Raw genomic sequence first — 20988 nt, 5'->3', positions numbered from 1 at the left:
CCTTTAGAATGTGCATTTCAGCTTGTCATCTGTATTTGAAATTAATCTGGTAGCGCACATGCCTCGGTCGCTGCTGACTGTAAAACCACTTGTCTCAGAGCCCTCTTGAGTCATTTTGTGGTACCTGATATCAGGAATGTAAATCTGCCTCAGGACAAAGTCACATACGTCTTTGTTCACAGGTTGTGTAGTAGCTGAGTTTGTTTACTACTATATGCATTCCTTTTTGCCCTCATTTTTTCCCTTCTAAATCCCAGCAAGGCATAATACTAATCCCACTGACTGTAAATCACCCAAATGCTTCTTATTTTAGAAGGTCCGACTCTAAAGTTGTTAATTCTCCGTGATGGGAAGAGGGATAAGCAGAAGAATTATATGAGATTAATTTGACCAGTGAGGGTGGGGAATCAAAGGATGCCCCTTTTGCACTGGACATTAGTTTCCACATTTCACTACCACGGAGCCTCAAAAGACCTTTCTGAAAACATTGGGCTGTGTTAAATTCAGGGAAATAGTTGGATTCTGGAATGCATATGGCCCCAAATCATCAAAGTTTGATTCAAGGGCTCGTAGATTGTGGGTTTATTTTTTAACCTTAAACCTCTGTATTTTCTCTCTCTCTCTTTATTATTGGGTTCCTTGAGCAAAGCATTTTCAACACCAGGAAATGTCAAGGATAAGGCAATTTAGAAGACATTTGCTGCAGAGATTATGGAAGGGAACTGAAATTTACATTATATATATATAAAATATAGCCCTACCAAATTCACGGTCCGTTTCAGTCAATTTCATGATCGTGGGATTTTAAAAATAGTAAATTTCATTATTTCAGATATTTAAATCTGAAATTTCATGGTGCTGTAACTGTAGGGGTCCTGACCCAACTCTGAAGGCAGCAGGGCAGAAGTAAGGGTGGCATGGTATGGTATTGCAAACCTTACCTCTGCGCTGCTGCTGGCAGGGCGCTACCTTCAGAGCTGGGCACCTGGCCAACAGCCACTGCTCTACAGCCACCCAGCTCTGAAGGCAGCATAGAAGTAAGGGTGGCAATACTACAACGCCCTACAGTAACCTTGTGACTCCCCCGACAAGTCCCTTTTGGGTCAGGACCCGCAGTTTGAGAAACGCTGGTCTCCCTCGTGAAATCTGTATAATTTCGGGTAAAAATAGCCAAAAGACCAGATTTCAGCAGGGAGACCAGATTTCAGGGTCCGTGACACATTTTTCACGGCCAAGAATTTGGTAGGGCCCTATATATATGTATAAACTAGTGGTAACATGATGTACACGTGTCTTGTAGTTAAAAAATTACACATCCATCACAGCTGAATCAGTGCATCTTTTCTGCATCTGTGGTCCTTTGGGGCTTTTCTGGAGTCTGGCCACAAGTGAAAGTTTGCCTTTTCAATCTCAGAACCCTATAGAAGGGCCATTGTGCGGATACCACCTACCATTCCTTCAGGAGTGACTTAACTTTCTACGAGCAGCATCAGTCATTGAGGCAGAGGGGTGCAATTTTCACTCCCATACCAGTGAGGCGACATCTAGCTTTTGATGCATAAATGATGTAAAGCACTTTACACCCCAGTTGGTACTGAACTGAGTATTCTCATTAATTCAGTAATGCAGAGGACATTGGGCCATACGGTGATTTTACAAGAGGACAGGAATACGGAAATGTAACATTATGCAGTAAATGGAAGGGCTACATTTTTCAAAATTTACAAAATAAAAAGGCCTGATCTCTCTCCTTGATATAAGATCGGTATCAGAACCTGTATCTGCAGGAAGCAGATGATTCTATCGCTGTTTTCAGGCTCTTTCCAATGATTCATCACCCACTATTTGATGATTTTTCTAACTTTTTTTATTTGATTTCAGAACTTCTTGTTAGAATTACTTGTTCAAAGCACAACTCTTAGATCGTCTAATCCTGTGGTGCTAAGTAGGAGCATGCAAACCAGATTAGTAAACTATCTGAACAGAGAATGTTAGACCCCTTATGGCATCTGGACAGAGTGATCACGGGATTGAGATGATTTTTTTTCAGTTTGTTCCAGTATGCTAATTGGCATTCCCAAAACAGATTTCCCTTTCTCACACCCCCAGTCTTCCGAGATGGTTACTTTTACCGTCAGCCGATTAATTCAACCCGTGGATGGGAGATTTATGAACAGTGCTAGTGTGAGAGTGACTGGGTGGCTCCTGGTGTCATTTATTTATTTATTTATTTTATTTATTTTAACGTGAGAATAATTGAGCCTGGATGATTAATTATTAACACTTTTATAGCTGCAATAGGCTAGACACAACTCAGAACAATAGTAAGATCTGAACCATGCCCCCATGAGATAAAAATTGACTTTTAGCCATGATGCAGTGATTGAGGGTATCATAAAGCAGGGAGGGGATAAGGTGGGGAAGGATGAGGGGTCATAACAATGTGATCACCTTGTTAATCATTTACGGCATTTGCACATCTTGTGAATCAACTGATTCCTCCTGCACGTACCGTTCTGCAGTCCTCAGTTACCTCCTTTATACTTGAATATATTCAAGTCTGTTCAGTTCCAGCCCCAAAGGTTTGGACAGCAAAGGGGGAAGGTGCTGTCAGGTTTAGTGTCTCTTGGAATCAGTGAGCAATGATGACTGGCCAGATTTAGGGCTTAGTTCTCCACTGCCTGGCACCTTGTGTAGTCATATACACACCTGTGCAGCGTGCTCCCATTTCAATCTGGTAGCATTTCACACTCCTTCTGCCCTCACTTTGCACACAAGTAAAGGGTGACGGCGGGTGCCAGCCAGTGAAGAATCCAGCCCTCTCTGTAAAGGAGGGGAAAAGTTGAGAAGAATAGGGCTTTAAAAATTGTCCCATGTCTGTGGTGATCATTGAATGCATTTAGAATAAGGAAAATTAAAGCTCACTTTCATTGAGTGGTTTCAATTGATTTCTAGAGCCCGTCCCAGCTTTCTCCTCTAGGCAACGAGACGGCTTAGACTCAGACGAAGCTCACCTGTCCCCTCAGGCCGGATGTCTAATTCGCCAGCTTCTGGATGAGGACAGTGATCCAATGCTGTCCCCTCGTTTCTATGCCTATGGGCAAAGCCAGCAGTACCTGGATGATACAGAAGTGCCTCCCTCCCCTCCCAACTCCCATTCATTCATGAGGTAGGTGGTGATTTCACAGCAGCCATCTGAGCTGCAGGCTTTGCTCCCAGCACTGCCCAGTAGCAAAGGACTGCAGAGTGGTAATGAGCTGCATCTCGTTTACCAAGATAATGCCATGTAACCTGATGTGTGGGTGGGGCTGGTGATCCCCACCAGCAGAAGCCTCCTCACTTTCTATTCCAGTGATTTCTAGTAGTGGCTTCCAGGTTTGTGCGTGGATCCCCAGGATACTTCTGTCACAATAAAGATGTTGTCGCATCTTGCTGTGGTGTGTCTGTCATTACGGAGAGGCAGTGTGATGCAGTGGACACCTGATCGGAGTCCCAGCTCTGACACTGACTGTGTTGCTTTGGAAAAGTCAGTTAACTTTGTGTGCCCCAGGTTTCTTCATCTATGACATGAGAATAATGATACTTACCCTTCTGTGTAAAAGGCTTTGAGGTCATCTGCAGGTAAAAAGCACTTGAAGTGCTAATGATGACTATGAGGTTCCCCAGGTATTGGCCTGGTGAAAACTGTGTTGTGATGTCCTATATACTGGTTGATATGTATTTTAAGGGATTTATAATTTGGTCATAAAAACTTTCTCCCCACTGAGATCAGATCTGTGGTCTGAGATCAGATTTTTTTTTTAAATGGAAATCATTCGGACCTGGGAGTATGACAAATGTGGTGGCAATTCTGACAAAGAATGGCAAAACAAATGTAGACACTCCCACTATTTGTATTGCCAGTTCCACATGATATATATGTATTTATATTTTTAAATTCAGTCTGAACAACAGCACATCACAGGCTATGCATTTTGGCCCAATTGTAGCTCATCCCAGGTGCTGTTAATCTTGTTTTAGCATGCGGGCTAAGGGTGGAGTAACTTGAACCACTCCAGAAGTATGAAATATCCTGGAAGTAGTGATGCAGGAGTGGCTCATCATTGACATTCAGATGTTTTTATTCGGAGCTCCTGCTCTTTGGAAAATGTTTAAACTTTGGACAATGAATAATGCGAGACTATTCCCTCACCTCCGTCTGGCTTCCTCGCCTCCCTCCTCCCCCCCTTTTTAACATTTAAGATGGAGGGCCAGTTACCAGTTCTCCATCACATCTCTGGAGTTGGCCAGCTAATCTTCAGGTCTTGTACCTCATTTTAGAGAGCAAGTTGGTGGACCTGCTTTCTCCTAAATTTCCTGCTTGCTTACTTCTGAATCGTAGCAAACAGTCAACCTACTCACCTTCAGTCTTCTGCAAAGAGTCTAACACCCCATTTCTTGGTCTCACGGCTCCTGGATTCTAACCCTTTAACTACCAATTACATCACGCCTAAATTTAGCTTCGTGATGTCCATGGGAGTTGAATGAACTTACACTCAGGTGTAATTGACCCTCTGAGCGTGCAGATGTACATTGGCTGCTTACAGAAGATCTAACTGCATTCTGTGCTCCCTACAGGAGACGGAGTTCTTCTTTAGGATCTTGTGAGGATGACCGAGAGGATCTGACACCTGCACAGCTGACCCGGAGGATTCAGGGGCTTAAGAAAAAGATCAGGAAGTTTGAGGACAGATTTGAGGAGGAGAGGAAATACAGAGTAAGTTCTCTGCAAGTGAGCACATGTAACCAAATGAATAGAGCCCAAGCTGACAAGATCTTCAGGGGAGATTTTCAGATACAGCCCGAGTACCTGGAAACAGAGGGAGGTGGAGCTGCCCCACAACCAATGGAAAGCACGTATTCATGTGTTAGCACTGCCAAGTGAATTCCCTTCCAAAGCTTTAGATGCTGGGAGCGCATGCAGGAAGTCATCTAAGAAACTGCTAGGATTTTTATTACCTGTTTAGTAAATATGCCCAAAGCTGGTAACCATGTGAGAGAATGGCGAAGTTAAACCTCTTATTTATTGACAGTTGGGCTGATGGGATGCACATTTTGTTTTAGTGAGGTTCTCACCCTGGGGAAAGCAGTAACTCCAGGGTACTCATGTACTCGGGAGGGGAGGGGAATGAGCTCCTTGACTCTGGTTCCTGCACCCTTGCAAAGTGCTGCTGAGCAGCACGCGTGAACAGTACTCCAGTCACTGCTGATGTTTTCTTCTGATGGACAGGAAGCTTTGTAACTGAGAAAAGATTCTCACACACCCCCACATTTGCTAGTGATTTAAACTGAAAAGGTTAGTTCTGAAACAGTCTTGTCTGTGTTAGGAAAAGCTGGCATCAGACAGGAAGAGTGCCCTCCTGCCTTGTTTTGGAGCTGCTGCAGATGGCAGTGATGATTCAGTGTTTCTCCTTTACAATATAATATCTCGTACTTTCCACCTTCAGAGTGCTTTACACACATGAATTAACCCTTGCAACACCCTTGCATGAGAATTGTTATCCGTGTTTTACAGAGGGAGAAACTGAGGCAAGAAGTTTTAAGAAAGTAACCCCAAGCCACAGGGGGAGTTAATAAATAGAATTGTGATGGGAAAGCAGAAGTTCTTGGCTCCCTCTGCTGTGCCGAAACCTCTGCTGACGACAATAAACCTGTTTATACAGATCTCGGTTTGAGGTTCTCTCTCCACTCCCTTCAGGATGATTCACTGTGGGTCTCTGTTCTCTTCCTCTAGCCTTCCCACAGTGACAAAGCAGCCAACCCAGAGGTGCTGAAATGGACAAACGAACTGGCAAAATTCCGGAAGCAGCTTAAAGGTGAGTAACTGCAGGGGGAAATGGCTTAGATTGACTTGGACCTATCCTGAAATGCTGCCTGGCGCTATTACTCGGTAACAGCAAACGCTCTGTTTCTCCATCGCCACCAAAAAAAAATCCATCTAGAGTCAAAACTGAAGAGATCGGAAGAGGATCTGGCTCCTGTGATGCGCCAGCGGAGCAACACGCTGCCCAAGAGCTTCGGGTCACAGCTTGAGAAGGAGGAGGACAAGCAGCTAGACCTGTCGGATAAATCTGCAAAACCCGCGGTGGAGGTGACCTTGGACTCTATCCAGAAGAAGCTGCAAGAAAAACGAGCAGAGACAAACCGGCCTGAGGACATTAAGGTACAGTGCACGCAGGTCAGGCTAGATGTTAGGACTTCAGATACAGTCCTGTAATGCTCAGCTGTCTGACAGCTTCTGAAATCCATGCAAGGCCTCCTTGCACACTGCTGCGTTTAGAATCTAGTGATATTCATATATGTATAACATACAGCATTTTTAAAGTAGTTTTACTTTTCACTGGAGCACTGTAACATCAATTTTTGTCAAATAATCTTGAACTACGATAGTAGGCTGGTCTTGCTTAGTCTTTCTCGCTATCTCTCTCTCTCTCTCGTTTTTCTGTGGCATCCCTCACCATAGGGTTGAAGTACGGAATTGATCATTTAGATTGTCAAAGAACCATCCACACTGAATTTCATAATGGATTCTGTTCTTTGCCTCTCCCAGGTTCCAAGAAGTGTTTGATGTGCTTTTGTTCTTGGGTTCCCCCTTCCCATGTTTGGGTTTCCCTATCTTCTGTTATGACAAGAAGGCTTAGGCAAATCACGTGGGTCTTTTTGCACTTTCTGAAGATGGGCATGCTTTGGCTTTGTCTGATCTTTCATGGTAGCTCGTTCAAAGTCAATCACCCTTGTCTGAGGGCACTTTATGTCCACTCTTAAGAATTTCATATCTGGCCTCGTTAGCTACATGGTTGTCTCTGAGTGTGATTGGCAGAGAAGCGGTCTCGGTCTGATGTAGCTAGTTCCTGAAACGTTGATAGCCTCATACATTTAGGCCTTGAGTTCGCTGACATGCCAACTAAGCAAAACCTTTTTTGAAAAATAAAAATATAATCCCTGACGAATGCTTTTAGAAAAGGTGCAGACAGAATTCTCTCATCGCTTTGAATTTGCAGGACAAAAAGCAGCAAGTTGAGAGATTTAAAAAGAGTCTGTGGTTGTTCTGTGGGGCCTACTGTAATATTGCGTGCAGTGATGGAACAAGTGATGGAATATATGGTGTTGGATTCGAAGGGCAAGTGTCTCTCGAAAGACTTACACTGTTATGTCCTCTTACATCAAAATAAACAATAAACCTTAACGAGTATATAGCACTTTACATTTTCAAAGCACTGTAAAAACTAATTAATCCCCTTGATAAACACACAAACCGTTACCCCTGAAATCTAAATGTCATTTAGCTGTAATTTGTTTCCATAACACATAACGTGGACCCTTTATGGTAATGGTTTCTTAAAGTGCATCACAGGATAAGGGACTCAGGAAGTAGTGGCAAGTATTGCAGTCTTTATTGCAAAATAATATGGCTTATTTTTTCAAACTACAGTATGAATGCAGATAAGGCTAAAGCTCAGTGTTCTTGGAGTGCAGAAATATGACTTTTTTTCTCTTCCCCCTCCCTCCATCTTTTATCTAGGACATGACTAGAGATGAGATAGCAGCTGAGAAAGTGGCTCTTCAGAAAGCACTCTTGTATTATGAAAGCATTCATGGAAGACCGGTACGTACAGCAGCACACATGTAAAATAGTTGTTTGACTTGTCTTTGCCTGTCATAATTAACCTCCCGCCACCTTATAAGTATATTAACACCCATGCTGGTGGGGGGAAAGCACAATGATTTTGCTAATCAGTCCCAGCCCCTTTACTCAGTGCAATCACTCATCTGGTGAGAAGTGCTTTTAGACTTGCATTAACTGCGAGGTTTAGTGTATATCAGAGCAACAGGCTCTTAATTATGGTTGGTATCCCTGAGTTTTGCACTGGTGGAAGCTGGCTGGATGTAAAGAGAAACTCATTTGGGACGTTGATAGTGTGAGGGAGAGTAAATTCATTTATCACCTTTTTGAGACTGTTGTAACAATCATTTAAACAGCGCACACCTCTGGTAAATTCTAACGTTTTCTCGTTCCACTTCGCCTGTCTTCTGCTGCCAATGTATCAGAAGGTGCCAAGTTGGCAAATTCTCTCTCCCCTTCAGTGTGCTGATGCTTTGGAGTCCCTGATCCCTTCTTTTCCCTCATGCCTGAAATATTTGCTTCTGAGCCCATTGTTCTAAAATTATTTATTTTAATTTCCCCCCTCTCATCACCATCTAGATGGCTACCCAAAGGTCACATGATTATTACTGCCTACACTCAGCCATCTAGGTAATAGACTTTTATTACTGTGTAAGGCACAGCAACAAAACCATTCCAGGGAGGTGATTTGTCCTTCCTGTCTCCTCTCTGAGTCGAGCTTCTGCTCTCACAGTGTTGTAAATCGGGTAATCCCCCACTGAAGTTAATGAACATACACCCGTGTAAAACCAGTGTGACAGCAGAATCTGGCCTATTGTTATGCTAATAAAAAACAAACAAAAATATATTATAACTGCTTCTTAATTTTTTTTAAATAAGCTACTTTTACAACCCAGCAAAACTGAACCCAGTAGCCAGGGAGGCTGCAGCTGACCATCTTTCCTGTTTCCAGCTACTGGCATTGCTGCAGTGGAAAAGTACTGAGAGATCCAGGATAATGTGGATAGTTGGGCCACTTAAAAAAAAAATTAAACAATAAAAATCAGTGGAGCTCAGATTTATTGTGTAACTGGGTCTGCACCAGTGTCAGATGAAGCTGCAGAGGTAGACACTAAACAGCTGTAGTTAAACCAGAGAGTCTATTTTTGCAGAATTCCTAGAGCCACTCTAACGAAGCAAGAAATGGTCTGTTCTTCATTAGCTGCTGTTCGCCACATGGCGTGGGCCCGAAATTTCGACCAAAGGCTCTGTTATGCTAGTTGCCTTTTCATAGAATCGTAAGATTGGAAGGGACCTCGAGAGATCATGTAGTCCAGTCTCCTAACTCAGGGCAGAATTAAGTGTTGTCTAGACCATCCATGGCAGGTGTTTATCTAACCTCCTCTTACAAGTCTCCTTTGAGTGAGATTCCACAACCTCCCTAAGCAATTTATTCCAGTGCTTAACCACCCTGACAGTTAGGAAGCTTTTCCTAATGTCCAACCTAAACTGCCTTTGCTGCAATTTATGCCATTAATCCTCAGAGGCTAAGAAGAACAGTTTTTCTCCCTCCTCCATGTAACAGCCTTTTATGTTCTTGAAAACTGTTATGTCCCTTCTGTCGTCTCTTTTCCAAACTAAACAAATCCAGTTTGTTCAGTCTTCCCTCATAGGTCATGTTTTCTAGACCTTTAATCATTTTTGTTGCTCTTATCTGGACTTTCTTCAGTTTGTCCACATCTTTCCTGAAATGTGGTGCCCAGAACGGGACACAATGCTCCAGTTGAGGCCGAATCAGCACAGAATAGAGCGGAAGAATTATTTCTTGTATCTTGCTTACAACCCTCCTGCTAATACATCCCAGAATGATGTTTGCTTTTTGTTTTGCAACAGTTAACACTATTGATTCATATTTAGCTTGTGATCCACTATGACCTACAGATCCCTTTCCACAGGACTCCTTCCTAGGCAGTCATTTCCCATTTTGTATGTGAGCAACTGATTGCTCCTTCCTAAGTGGAGTACTTGCATTTGTCCTTATTGAATTTCATTCTGTTTACATTTCTCCAGTTTGTCCAGATCATTTTGAATTTTAATCCTATCCTTCAAAGCACTTGCAACCCCTCCCAGCTTGGTATCGTCCACAAACTTTAAGTATACTCTGTATGCCATTATCTAAAACATTGATGTAAATATTCAGATATACAGATAGGGACCACACTGTGATGGGTTCAATCACAGAAACACCTTTGCGACTGCCACCTAATGTGCCTAGACTACCTCTGAGCCTGTTTTCCCTGCCAGCTTGGGATTTTAGTGCCTTGCCTGTTTGAGCCAGACACGCTAGCCTGCTGCAAACACAGATCCAAGTCTGAACCTCGTCCCCCACAAGCTGCAGGCTTAACTGAAAACAGCTTAAGAAGTGCTCCTGTCTCCTGCACTCAGATACCCAACTCCCAATGGGATCCAAACCCCAAATAAATCTGTTTTACACTGTATAAAGCTTATACAGGACAAACTCATAAATTGTTCGCCCTCTGTAACACTGATAGAGAGATATGCACAGCTGTTTGCCGTCCCCGGCCAGGTATTAATACATACTCTGGGTTAATTACTAAGTAAAAAGTGATTTATACAAAAAAGTAGGATTTAAGTGATTCCAAGTAATAACAGACAGAACAAAGTGAATTATCAAGCAAAATAAAATAAAACACGTAAGTCTAAGCCTCATACAGTAAGAAAACTGAATACAGATAAAATCTCACCCTCAGAGATGTTTCAATAAGCTTCTTTGATAGACTGGACGCCTTCCTAGTCTGGGCACAATCCTTTCTCTGGTACAGTCCTTGTTCCAGCTCAGGTGGTAGCTAGGGGATTTCTCATGACTGCAGCCCCCTTTGTTCTGTTCCACCCTCTTATATAGCTTTTGCACAAGGCGGGAATCCTTTCTCCCTCTCTGGGTTCCCACGCCTCCTTCTAAATGGAAAAGCACCAGGTTAAAGATGGATTCCAGTTCAGGTGACATGATCACATGTCACTGTAAGACTTCATTACCCACTTGCCAGCACATAGGTATGCAGCAAGACTTAAAAGTAAACAGAGCCATCTACAGTCAATTGTCATGATTAATGGGAACCATCAAAATTCCAAATCACCATTAATGGCCCACACTTTGCATAATTACAATAGGACCTCAGAGTTATATTTTATATTTCTAGTTTCAGATACAAGAGTGATACATACATACAAATAGGATGACCACACTCAGTAGATTATAAGCTTTATAACTGTACCCTTACAAGAGACCTTTTGCATGAAGCATATTCCAGTTACAATTACATTCACACTCATTATATGATTTTATGAAAATATGCTAGAGTGTAGCATCGCAGATACATCCTGAAGACCCTCTAGTGACAGGTAAAGAGCCTCTATTTCCTCAGTGCGCTTAGGGATTCTTTTTCCCAGTCCAAACCTTATATTTGTTTATTTTTTTACAAAACATGGGAGTTTATCCTCTTTGAAGTGGCATTAACTGACGGTTCGGTTCTCTGCCTCAACAGGCACCTTTCCATGTCGTTTTCTAACCCTTAAGGACAGCATAGTCCAACAGAAAAGCAGTGCCAGGGCATTCTGCACATTTTTAGGTCCCAACATAGCCTAGGCAGGGAGGATATGATCCTGATTCACCACTGCATTACTTCATTTTGTGCCCTCGTAACACCATTAAAACCATCTAGTTACAGACAATAGTCCACAGTTTACAAGGCAACACTGACTGCATTAGCTAACGAATGTAATCTCAGCAGCATGAAACCCAGGGAAGACCATGGTGAACCTAGACTTGTGAATGCTGTAAATGGGTGGTGTATCTTTGGGCTCCATATTGCTGGTTACATTCCTCCCTTCTATCCAAAACATCCAACCAACCCCACAAAACACCACCTTTAGAAAAAGAAGAAACCTATCCTGAAAAGAATCAACCTAAAACAAAACAGCATAAAAGGAAAATGATGATAAAATCTAAAATATCCGAAGTGCACACCCTACCCCAAGCAGAGTTTTTATGCTAGGGACTTGTCTGTTGCTATCAGTTTTACATGGAAGGTGCTCAGATACTACAGTGATGAGCAGCACTTTAAAAGTCGATAGAAATGACATCAAAATCAGTTAAAGAGCCCTTATAATGTAAACTTAGAGCAAAGATACAATGGAAGAACAGACCAAGGATGTGGGTAAGACACTGGTGAATAAAATGAAGAGGATAAACTATATGGTCATGTGAAATATTCTACTTGCTGTTTTCCAGTCTCACCCACGAGATATTAAAGATACAGAAACCCATTTAATCAAACGATTCTGTAGAAGTGTAGAGCTTCACTTTCTCATGCACCACTGTTAGCTAGTGTAGATTTAAATCTCCCCCTCTCCTCTCCTCCATTCTCCCCAGTCATTAAAAGGGATTTTTACTCCCTAACATTTTTCCAGAAGATGAGCTGGAGAGTAAAATGAGCAATTCTGTGCTAACAACTTGCAGGCATCTTAGGGAAGAAAGTGCAGAGGCAGAGGAGAGTCATTGCAATGTCATTTTACATAAGGTCTGTAGATCAGCATGCTTGGGGAGGGACTTGCAAGGGAAGGCAGTCAGTCATCACAACTCCTTTCGCTTGTTCCTAGGTCAAAATTATCACCCTGTTCCGGGATCCCAGACACAAGAATGTGGGTATGAGCCCTGTGCTTTTGGCCACAAGTACAGAAGTGGCCACAGATGCAGACTGCCTAGTGTGTAGGGATCTTGTAATGAGAACAAATGAATACTAGTTTGAGCCTAAATGTCTTAACCTCCGTTTATCCACATTACAAAAGCACCACACAGCTGGAAGTTAGGCCAAGGATTGGAAGAGCAGGGCTAAAGGTATATTGGCAGGTCAGAGTGGCAAAGTTCACGCTATACTAATCTCAGGACCATTGCTGTTAGCACATCTCTCTTTTGAACCCAGATAAATGAGGGTGCAGGAGCATACATTACAGACTAGAGTATCTGCTGCCAGACTCATGGTCCATTCTTTCTTGCTTTTCAGGTAACAAAAAATGAGCGCCAGGTGATGAAGCCCTTGTATGACAGGTACCGGTTGGTCAAACAGATCCTCTCCAGGGCCAACACCATTCCTGTTATTGTGAGTACAGTACTTCTTTAAGGGGGGTTGCTTTGGTTTGGTGAGGGAGCTTTTTTGGCGGGAGGAGGACAGGAGAATCACACCTCTGCACTCCGCTCAGTTACAGAGGCCCAACCTCTCCCATCACCAAAGAACCGAGTACCTGAACGACTGCAAGTCAATTATACCACAGCAACTGGGACTAGTGAAGAGCTGGTCAAGGACTCCAATGCCCATGGATGTTGAGCACTTTTCACCTTGTGGTGCTCCTCCTTCCATTGGGTTGCTGTTGATTTGTCATTACATAGTTTTTGGCTAAGGCCTCACCTCCTTTTTCACTCAATATCATAGATTCAGTGTTGGTCACTTACGTTGGCAGGAATGGAGACTTGTGTCTTGCCCACGCTGCTGAGGAGCTCAACTACACCAGCAGCCAGACTGCCCAGTTTGTCTGAAGGAGAGAACAGGACGGGACAGGCAGCCTCCCAAACCTCAACACTTACTAGCAGAATACACAAATGGCTGCTGCTTTCTAAATTGATGCGAGGAGTGCTACCACTTCCATGGAATCCCACACATCTGTCCTGCAGGGTCATTGTCATCAGTTCCATTTACGTGTTTTTATCTTCAGTGGCCCAAATTTGAAGCTGCTTATGTCACACAACTGGTATTGCCCTCGTCACTGGCCCTAAAATTATTGTACTATAAAACACATACGCACACTCATTTCACCCTGCCAGTGAAAGTAAGCTGTTCTATATTGATTTCTGCCTGCTGTTTGTTTCACAAATGATCCTGTGTCCTCTCTCTACTGCCAGGCCATGCTTGCGTTTTGGCAGTTGTTTTAACAGAGCATCTGTTCAGAAGAACAGACTGGCAAAGTGTTACTCAGAGCAGTCAGACACACTGGCGAGCACACTTTTCTGGACGTTCTTGGCATGCCCTGCTCTATTTAAAAAAAAGAAAAAAACTCCTGGAATCATTACTGTGAATAGTCCCCTGTGTGAACGAGGTACGTAAGGCTAGCAAGTAGAAGGAAGCCATCCAACCCAGTGCCACCTCTTGGCAGTTTAGCGCCAGCTTCTCCAAGGAGCTCAGTTCCCTTTCAGGCACCAAAATTGAAATGGCCAGAATTTCAAAAGTGCTCAGTCAGCCCCCAGCAGCTGCCATTGAGAACAACGGTACATGTCTTTCCCCTTCCCCCACCCCTCTGAGAACAGTGAGAGCTCCTGGGGGCAGAGGACCTTTGCAGATCCGGCCGTGTCAATTAGGTGCCTAAATGAGAACTGAGTTATTGAAAGTCTGGCCTCGGTTGTGAGTGCTGAGCGCTTTCGAAAATTGGCCCGATGGAGTTTTACAGGGCATACAGAGCCACATGTTGTCTTTATACATCAATGGGGTTGCTTTCGTTGTTGTTTTTTCCTTAAAGCATTTATTTTCCCGCTCACGCACAGCTGGCCCTTCCATGCATCGTGTTCTGTTTGCACGCCTTTGGCACCGAAGTCCATTGCTCAGCAGCGACTTGAAAAAAAAAACCTCTCTCTGCTTCAAGGTTTTCGCCAGGAGTTTTTTCTTTTTAAGCAGCCGTTTTCTTCCGATGGTCTGGATGAGCTAAAAGAGTCATGGAGATGAGAGGAGAGCAAGAGAACAGGTGGTGGAGGAGAAAGGGGTTCACAATGTAACCTACTTGTTAACACCTGTCACAGGGTTCCCCCTCCAGCAAGCGGAGAAGCCCTTTGCTGCAGCCAATTATCGAGGGTGAAACAGCTTCCTTCTTCAAGGAGATAAAGGTGAAGACCTCCAGCTGCTAACTAATTGCTCAGTCTGCATCAGTTTCCCCTTCCCGCCAATGACGGATTGATTGATTGATTGATTTTGTTCGTTTAGTATTGATTCTTTGCAGTGTCTCCAAAAACATAGAAATCAGTAGCTGCTTAAGCCGAGCCAGTTTTGAACAAATCCCTCCTTTCCGTTGCTGCAGATCAGCCTACAATATTTCCTTGGCTTTGTGTTTTCCCTCTCCGCACGTATTTTACTTGATAAAAACTTCACGATTGTTGGTTGCACCTCTGCTTTCTTTTTCTTTTGAGTATTCCTCACCAGTTTTTTGCTGTTCTTTTCCTCACACCAAAGCTCTGAGGCTTTTCTGCCACACCATGGCTAGGTTGGGCTTTCCCAGAACACGAATAGGGTCTCGGCTCACACACACGTATAGGTTATGGAAATTTACCCACACCTGTTCACCTCCTGGCTGTGTCCAGTTCTTACTTTACACTTGAAACGACACTTCTGGAAGCAGAGTGAGTACAGCTTAGTTACGTTAGTGAATATTTGATCTGCTTGGTTTGGCTGGATTTTTTTTTCACTCTCTGCTGCCATGAGTTGGTATTTCCCAGCATTAAGCACTGATGTGAAAACATTGGGCCAGATTCATTACTGGCCTAACTGCATGTGCCTTAAATAGTTAACGCACTAGGGATTAATTTGGTCCATATTACTTTTGTCCAAGAAAGTCGAATCACCAGCACCAAGGGGCTTATCATATGACACAATTATCTGCATGCTTTTTATTGCCATCACAGTATGAACAAGAGAAATGTACAGCCGTACATTCTGATTTCATACCCCCTCTGCCCATTTGTCTGTTAACCATCCAAAACTGGGTAATAATGCAGATATCATGAACTAAATATTCTTTGGTTATATTATTGCAGGCTAAATATTAATTGCATATATGAAGTACATATTAACTAAGGTGAAGCTACAATATCATACTTGTTAAGTGGCTGTGTGTTTACATAGCAGCTTATCCCTCAGTGAATTGTTCTTAATATTTAATAGATAATTGCTGAACCAAGCTTGAATTAAGGGCCATATTTTTTTAAAATGTCCTCTAATTTTGCACCACCAACTTTGTGCTGTGATTTCTTTCCAACTCAAGGTGTGATTGCAATACGTGTAGACATACCCAGGCTAGCTTTAATCTACCTAGCATGAGTACCAGCGGTAGTGAAGTCATGGCTATCTGCCCAAGGGCTTGTCTACGCTTAACATGCTCCAGCAGCAGAGCCGTGCCGCTGAGCTGGGTTGCGGGAGCACTTCAGTGTAGACAGTACCTACCCCGATGAGAGGGGTTGTCCTATTGACATAGGTAGTCCACCTCCCTGAGAGGCCATAGCCAGGTCAATTCATTGGAAAGTTTGTTCTCTGGGAAAACTGATGCACTACAGTACTGGGTTGAAAATTGTATACTTTAGAATGTTTTAAGGTGTTGGGGGCTCCAAATTGATGCCTGCAAAGGCGAAAAAATAATTAAAAACAAATTGATTGCAGATGTAGATAGTCACCTGTAGCCAATCAGACTGTAACTGCATAAGTGAATTGATTGTGGGGACAAAATTAGAGGCCAGGTCGAGGCCCATTTAAAATCATACTTCTACACGTCTGTCTGAGGTATTTCCAGTTGAATTCTTACTAAGGAGCCTCCTGATTCGCCCCCTTCAGTTCAAGGGGCTTAAATCTTTGCAGATGATCTGTGACCATAAATTGGAATCCGAGGCACTAACGCCCCGGACAAGTGACAGTTCTGTGCTGTGTCTGATGGTGTCTTGTCATCCCTCTGGTTCCAGTTGGCAAAAGCTTGTTACCATGATTGCTCCTTGGCAGTTGTGGCAGCGAGTGCAGTGCGGTTCGAACTGGAACAAGCCACTTGAACCAGCCCCACTGGGATAGACTTCAGTGACTTATAATATCCACCACACTCTGGAGGGGGAGGGGCCCGAAATAATCAGTTTTAAAATTTCTCTCCCTATGGCAAAGGAGAGTAGCAAACACTCCCGGACATCTGAGCAGGATCTGTTGTTGCCTTCCCCGTTCTTCATTGCTTTTATCCTAGCACTTAGGGCTAGTATGCACAGCACCCTGTACCTGGATACAAAAACCCATGCACTGCTCTCTGAATTAGCCAGCAGGGTCAGGTGTGAGAACAGTACACAACAGAAGGCACTGGCAGTCATTCTTCCTTGGCCTAAGTTTTATAACTGGCAGTGAAGCTGTGTCATGGTCTGTCTCTAGAAAAGCTTTAAAATCTAATCATCAATCAAAAATCATGTTATCTTTTACCTGTTCCCTGCTGCTTTTCTTCAGATGTTTTTAGGTCTCTGTTTTTATTTCATTTCTCCCTTGCTAGCCAGTGGGTGCTCAATCTGTCGTAATTCTCGGTCTGTGGCTTCATATCACATTTCCATGGGAAAGGCCACGGACCTCATAAATACATGATTACAGGCCAAAGCCAGACCTGGTATACACTTGGCCATTTACACATCATTGACCTCAGTGGGTTCTGACCTGAGTACACAAACTCTGAATCTGCCTCTGTTGCTTCCTTTCTGAATGAAGCAGAAGGAGATCTAGGTTCGAAAGGGAGAAAGATCTTATAGAAACAACTGCAATACTAGCAAAGGGAACGCAGGACAACCGGCAAAAGAAGTTGCTATTTTTAGCCACAATTCAGCAGTGCGTGTTAGCACATCGTTTCCTTCAAGACTTCATTGGGACTGCTCAGGAGCTCATTAAAGCTAGAGGGGTGCGTCAGTACCTTGCTGAACCAGGCATGTGTCAGTCCCTAGTTGAAATATTTCTTCCCTATCCTATTATTTCTTTTATCTTATTTGCTGTCTCACTCCCTTGCTACCCATATTGTGGTATACAACTGGCATACAGCAACTTAGCTTGAAGCGAGAGGAGGACAGGGACCAATTGGTTAGGAGCCGGAACAAGGTCTGAACAAATAACTCAATCCCAGAACAGGTTCCTCATTTGGGAGTGCCAGGGAGCGGGGGGTGTACTTGGCTGTTCAGAGCCCTTCACATTGTGTAGCTGTAAACGCAGGGAGTTCTCACTTAGCCGGGCCCCCAAATGTAGCTTGAAGGAAGCGCTCTCGCTAAAGTATTTCAACTTTTTAATGTTATAGTTTCATCAAGATACAGTCTAATTCTTGAACTTCTCCATTGGACTGAAATATCACAAACCCTCCCTTTGTAACTCCTTGTCACAACACAAATCAGTCCTTTAGCTCTCTGGTTCTGACAGTTCCTTGCTGTGTTCTATCATCACCATATGCAAAAGTTATCAGCAACATGCCAAGCGCTGTAGAGCCTTTGGGAGGCATCCACCATAGGAGAGGTTTCATGCAAATTAATTGGGCAGCTTGTGGATTTGTCACAACTAAATCACTGAGGGGCTTAGGTGTGGAGGATACAGAGAGAGGACACTGGTACCATTGAGACATGGCGTCCAATGGTTGTCAAGTTTGGAAGTACTTGTAGCTTAATCAAGAATGCTGAAAATGAACAAAAAATAGCAGGATGCCAAGAATTCTGATTTTTTTCACCATGGTGATTCTGCCTCACTTTGTCTCACTAACAAAGCTGAATTTGTGGTGGTGGTTTCTACTAATAATGGGTTGGGGCTCTGTGTTACTACTGATATTACTGATTACTACTGATATTTTTAGTGCACTGTAAATCTTAGAGCAATTAAGGTGCTGTCTCTGTCTGTCGACCTCTTTCCATATCTGTAGCCCAGTGCTTGTGGTAAAAGAATATGATATGCGGGTTGTATCTGCAGAGAGAAGTAGTAACCTCTTGTTATGGGGGCACTGTGTCTCTTTCTGTAGGAGGAAGAGGAGGGTTCCGACGAGGATGGCAGCGTGAAACCAGATTTCACAGTCACCCTGAAACCAGATTTCAGCGTGCGGAGTTTCCTGGATCAACTAGAAGATGAGGCTGATGGCTTCATTTCTCCAGTGGATGATAAGATGCCTTCAAAGAGTAGCCAGGACATGGGGCTTTCTACCCTCCATGCTGCTTCTATGTATGTCAAGTTTCTTGAACTATACCGGGTGTGGGCCTGGATGCAGCAAACCACAGCATGTGCTTAAATCTCATTGAAGCCAGAGGGACCTTAGTACATGGTTAAAGTTAAACACATGCTTAGTTGTTTTGCTGATCAGTGATGGGACTGTTCACATTCTTAAACTTAAGAGTCGTGTTAGTTTGTTAGGGAGTGTTTGTAGGATTGGCTACATATGTTTTTGTAGAATTACTATACCATTCCCATTTTAATTTTCTATGTAATTTTTATATCTATAATTTAACCCTACAGGCCAGAACTCTTAGAGCAGCTCCAAGAAGTCAGGGAAGAGAAAAAACGGATCAGAAAAAAATTGAGAGAATTTGAAGATAATTTTTTCCGACAAAATGGAAGGTATTTCATTTCTAATTCATCCATCTATCTCTATAACTACTGCCAGTAATACTTACTGAGAGCAAAAGGCTCTGAAAATAGAAAGTGTCCTATGTATGCTACCAAATTAATCCTCATTTTGTTATCCTCAATTTGTTGATAGGGAAGCTGGGATACAGAGCATCTGTTCCAAAGCCTGTTGAAGTCAGCAGGGGTATGTCTATACTACCTGCCGGATCGGCTGGCAGCAATCCATCCAGCAGGGGTCGATTTATCACTTCTAGTCTAGATGCGATAAATCGACCCCCGAGCGCTCTCCGTCGACTCCCGAGCGCTCAGGAGTCAATTTATCGCATCAGTTATTCACGTAGCTGAAGTTGCGTAACTTAGATCAATTCCCCCCGCCCCCCAGTGTAGACCAGGCCTGAGAGTCTTCCCATTAATTCTGTGAGTCACAGCCCATTGAGTTTAAGAGTAAAATTTTCAAAAGCACCTAAATCCCATGAGGAGTTAGGCACCTAAGGGACTTAGGGCAAAATTTTCAGAAGTCCCAAACGCAGCAACGGACCCAAGATGAAAATCCAAGTGTTCCAAGCTCCCTCTAATGTGCTCGGAGCAGTAAATCATATAAACCATAAGTTAAAATCTAGAGCTAACTCATGGACTGACTCCTAGGAATGTAATTCTTTGGGACAGAAGAATAATCTTGTCTGAAGGGACACTATAGAAATGTATCTCTCTATCCCTCCCTCCCATTTGTTGGTCTGTGCAAACACTACTTTGGTACTTAATGGGTAATTCATTAAATAAATTAATGTTAAATAGCAGCACTTAAAACAGTGCAACAAGAGGTGTAATCATCTCTCAAAAAGAAATGTGAAACTTGATAGTTAAATGCATGTGATTTCTTGTAACATATTGTGTATATGAAGAGTCTGTTCCATATTTAAGTCTCCATAATGAGAAATAACATGCTACACCCTAGACTTTAGAGATTCTGGATAATGAAAATATGTACTCTAGGGGGAAAGATGGTCCTACAGTGAATGCAAAGGTAGGCCCACTTTGGGGAGGGGCTCAACTGATATCATAAACCCTACGAGCTGAATTTTCTCCTTGTACGAGCATGGTTCCCATTGACGTCAGTATAAACCAAGTGCATCTGAGTGGAGAATTTGGCCATAAGTCTGCAGCTCAAGCACTCACTCTGTGTACAGCATCAGAGCTCAGAAAAAGAATGCAGCTGGGAATTCAGTTCGGTTGCATTGGCTGCTGGTGTTTGTGTGTGTGTGTGTGTATACACTTGTACATGGACATGTATCTATGTCGCATATGAGCTGATAATATCCATGTGCTAAATGCATCTATTTATGCTCCTTTGACTACCTCACCAGCCCTTTTGTCCCGTGGCTCATCACTCGCAGAGACTTTTTCTAACATTCTGAATCTCTCCTCAGCTTCAAAAAGGACCCGGGGTTAACTTGCAACAAAAAGTTTCCTTCTTTCTGTCGTCGCAGAAGTTTCTGCCCAAAATGTGTGGCCCAGGTCCCAGGATGGGCAGTATTCAGTCTTGCTCCATTGACAAACTTATGGTCTGATATCCCATGACCCTCCAGAACTGGAAATGGAAACTTTTATACCTTTGGAAAGGGGTACCCACTCATAATAGCTTCTGTTATAACCAGTGAGAGAGTTTCAATGGAACAGGAAGCTGTCATAAGACATGATAAACTGAACACTGTTTGAAGTCTGGGGGGGATAGTATAACTGGCTCTGATACAAGAATGTCAATATGTTCTGACTCTAGAACAGTATCAGGATCACTTTCAGCTTTGACACAGAAATATCCTGAGTTTCACACCCCATTATTAGGTTAGTTTATGCACCTTTTTTTCCTTTTGTAGCTAACTAAATATGACATTCATCATTTTTCTCTGCAGATGA

General features: G+C 43.1%; 1 protein-coding gene across 2 annotated transcripts in view; it reads left to right on the top strand.

Moving 5' to 3' along the window:
• FAM13A (family with sequence similarity 13 member A) overlaps window positions 1-20988 on the top strand; it is a 188753-nt gene that overhangs the window by 160750 nt on the left and 7015 nt on the right. For both annotated transcript variants that reach the window (XM_077815021.1, XM_077815022.1), the window contains 9 exons: window positions 2956-3169; window positions 4618-4756; window positions 5774-5855; window positions 5982-6202; window positions 7562-7645; window positions 12724-12819; window positions 14505-14588; window positions 18476-18672; window positions 18964-19065. In XM_077815021.1, the coding sequence (XP_077671147.1) occupies window positions 2956-3169; window positions 4618-4756; window positions 5774-5855; window positions 5982-6202; window positions 7562-7645; window positions 12724-12819; window positions 14505-14588; window positions 18476-18672; window positions 18964-19065 (1219 nt within the window). The remainder of the gene's footprint in view (window positions 1-2955; window positions 3170-4617; window positions 4757-5773; window positions 5856-5981; window positions 6203-7561; window positions 7646-12723; window positions 12820-14504; window positions 14589-18475; window positions 18673-18963; window positions 19066-20988) is intronic.

The sequence above is a fragment of the Eretmochelys imbricata genome, chromosome 4 (genome assembly GCF_965152235.1).
Source record: "Eretmochelys imbricata isolate rEreImb1 chromosome 4, rEreImb1.hap1, whole genome shotgun sequence".
NCBI lineage: Eukaryota > Metazoa > Chordata > Testudines > Cheloniidae > Eretmochelys > Eretmochelys imbricata.
Note: the sequence above shows the minus strand (reverse complement) of the source record. Positions and strands in the feature narration are given on the sequence as shown.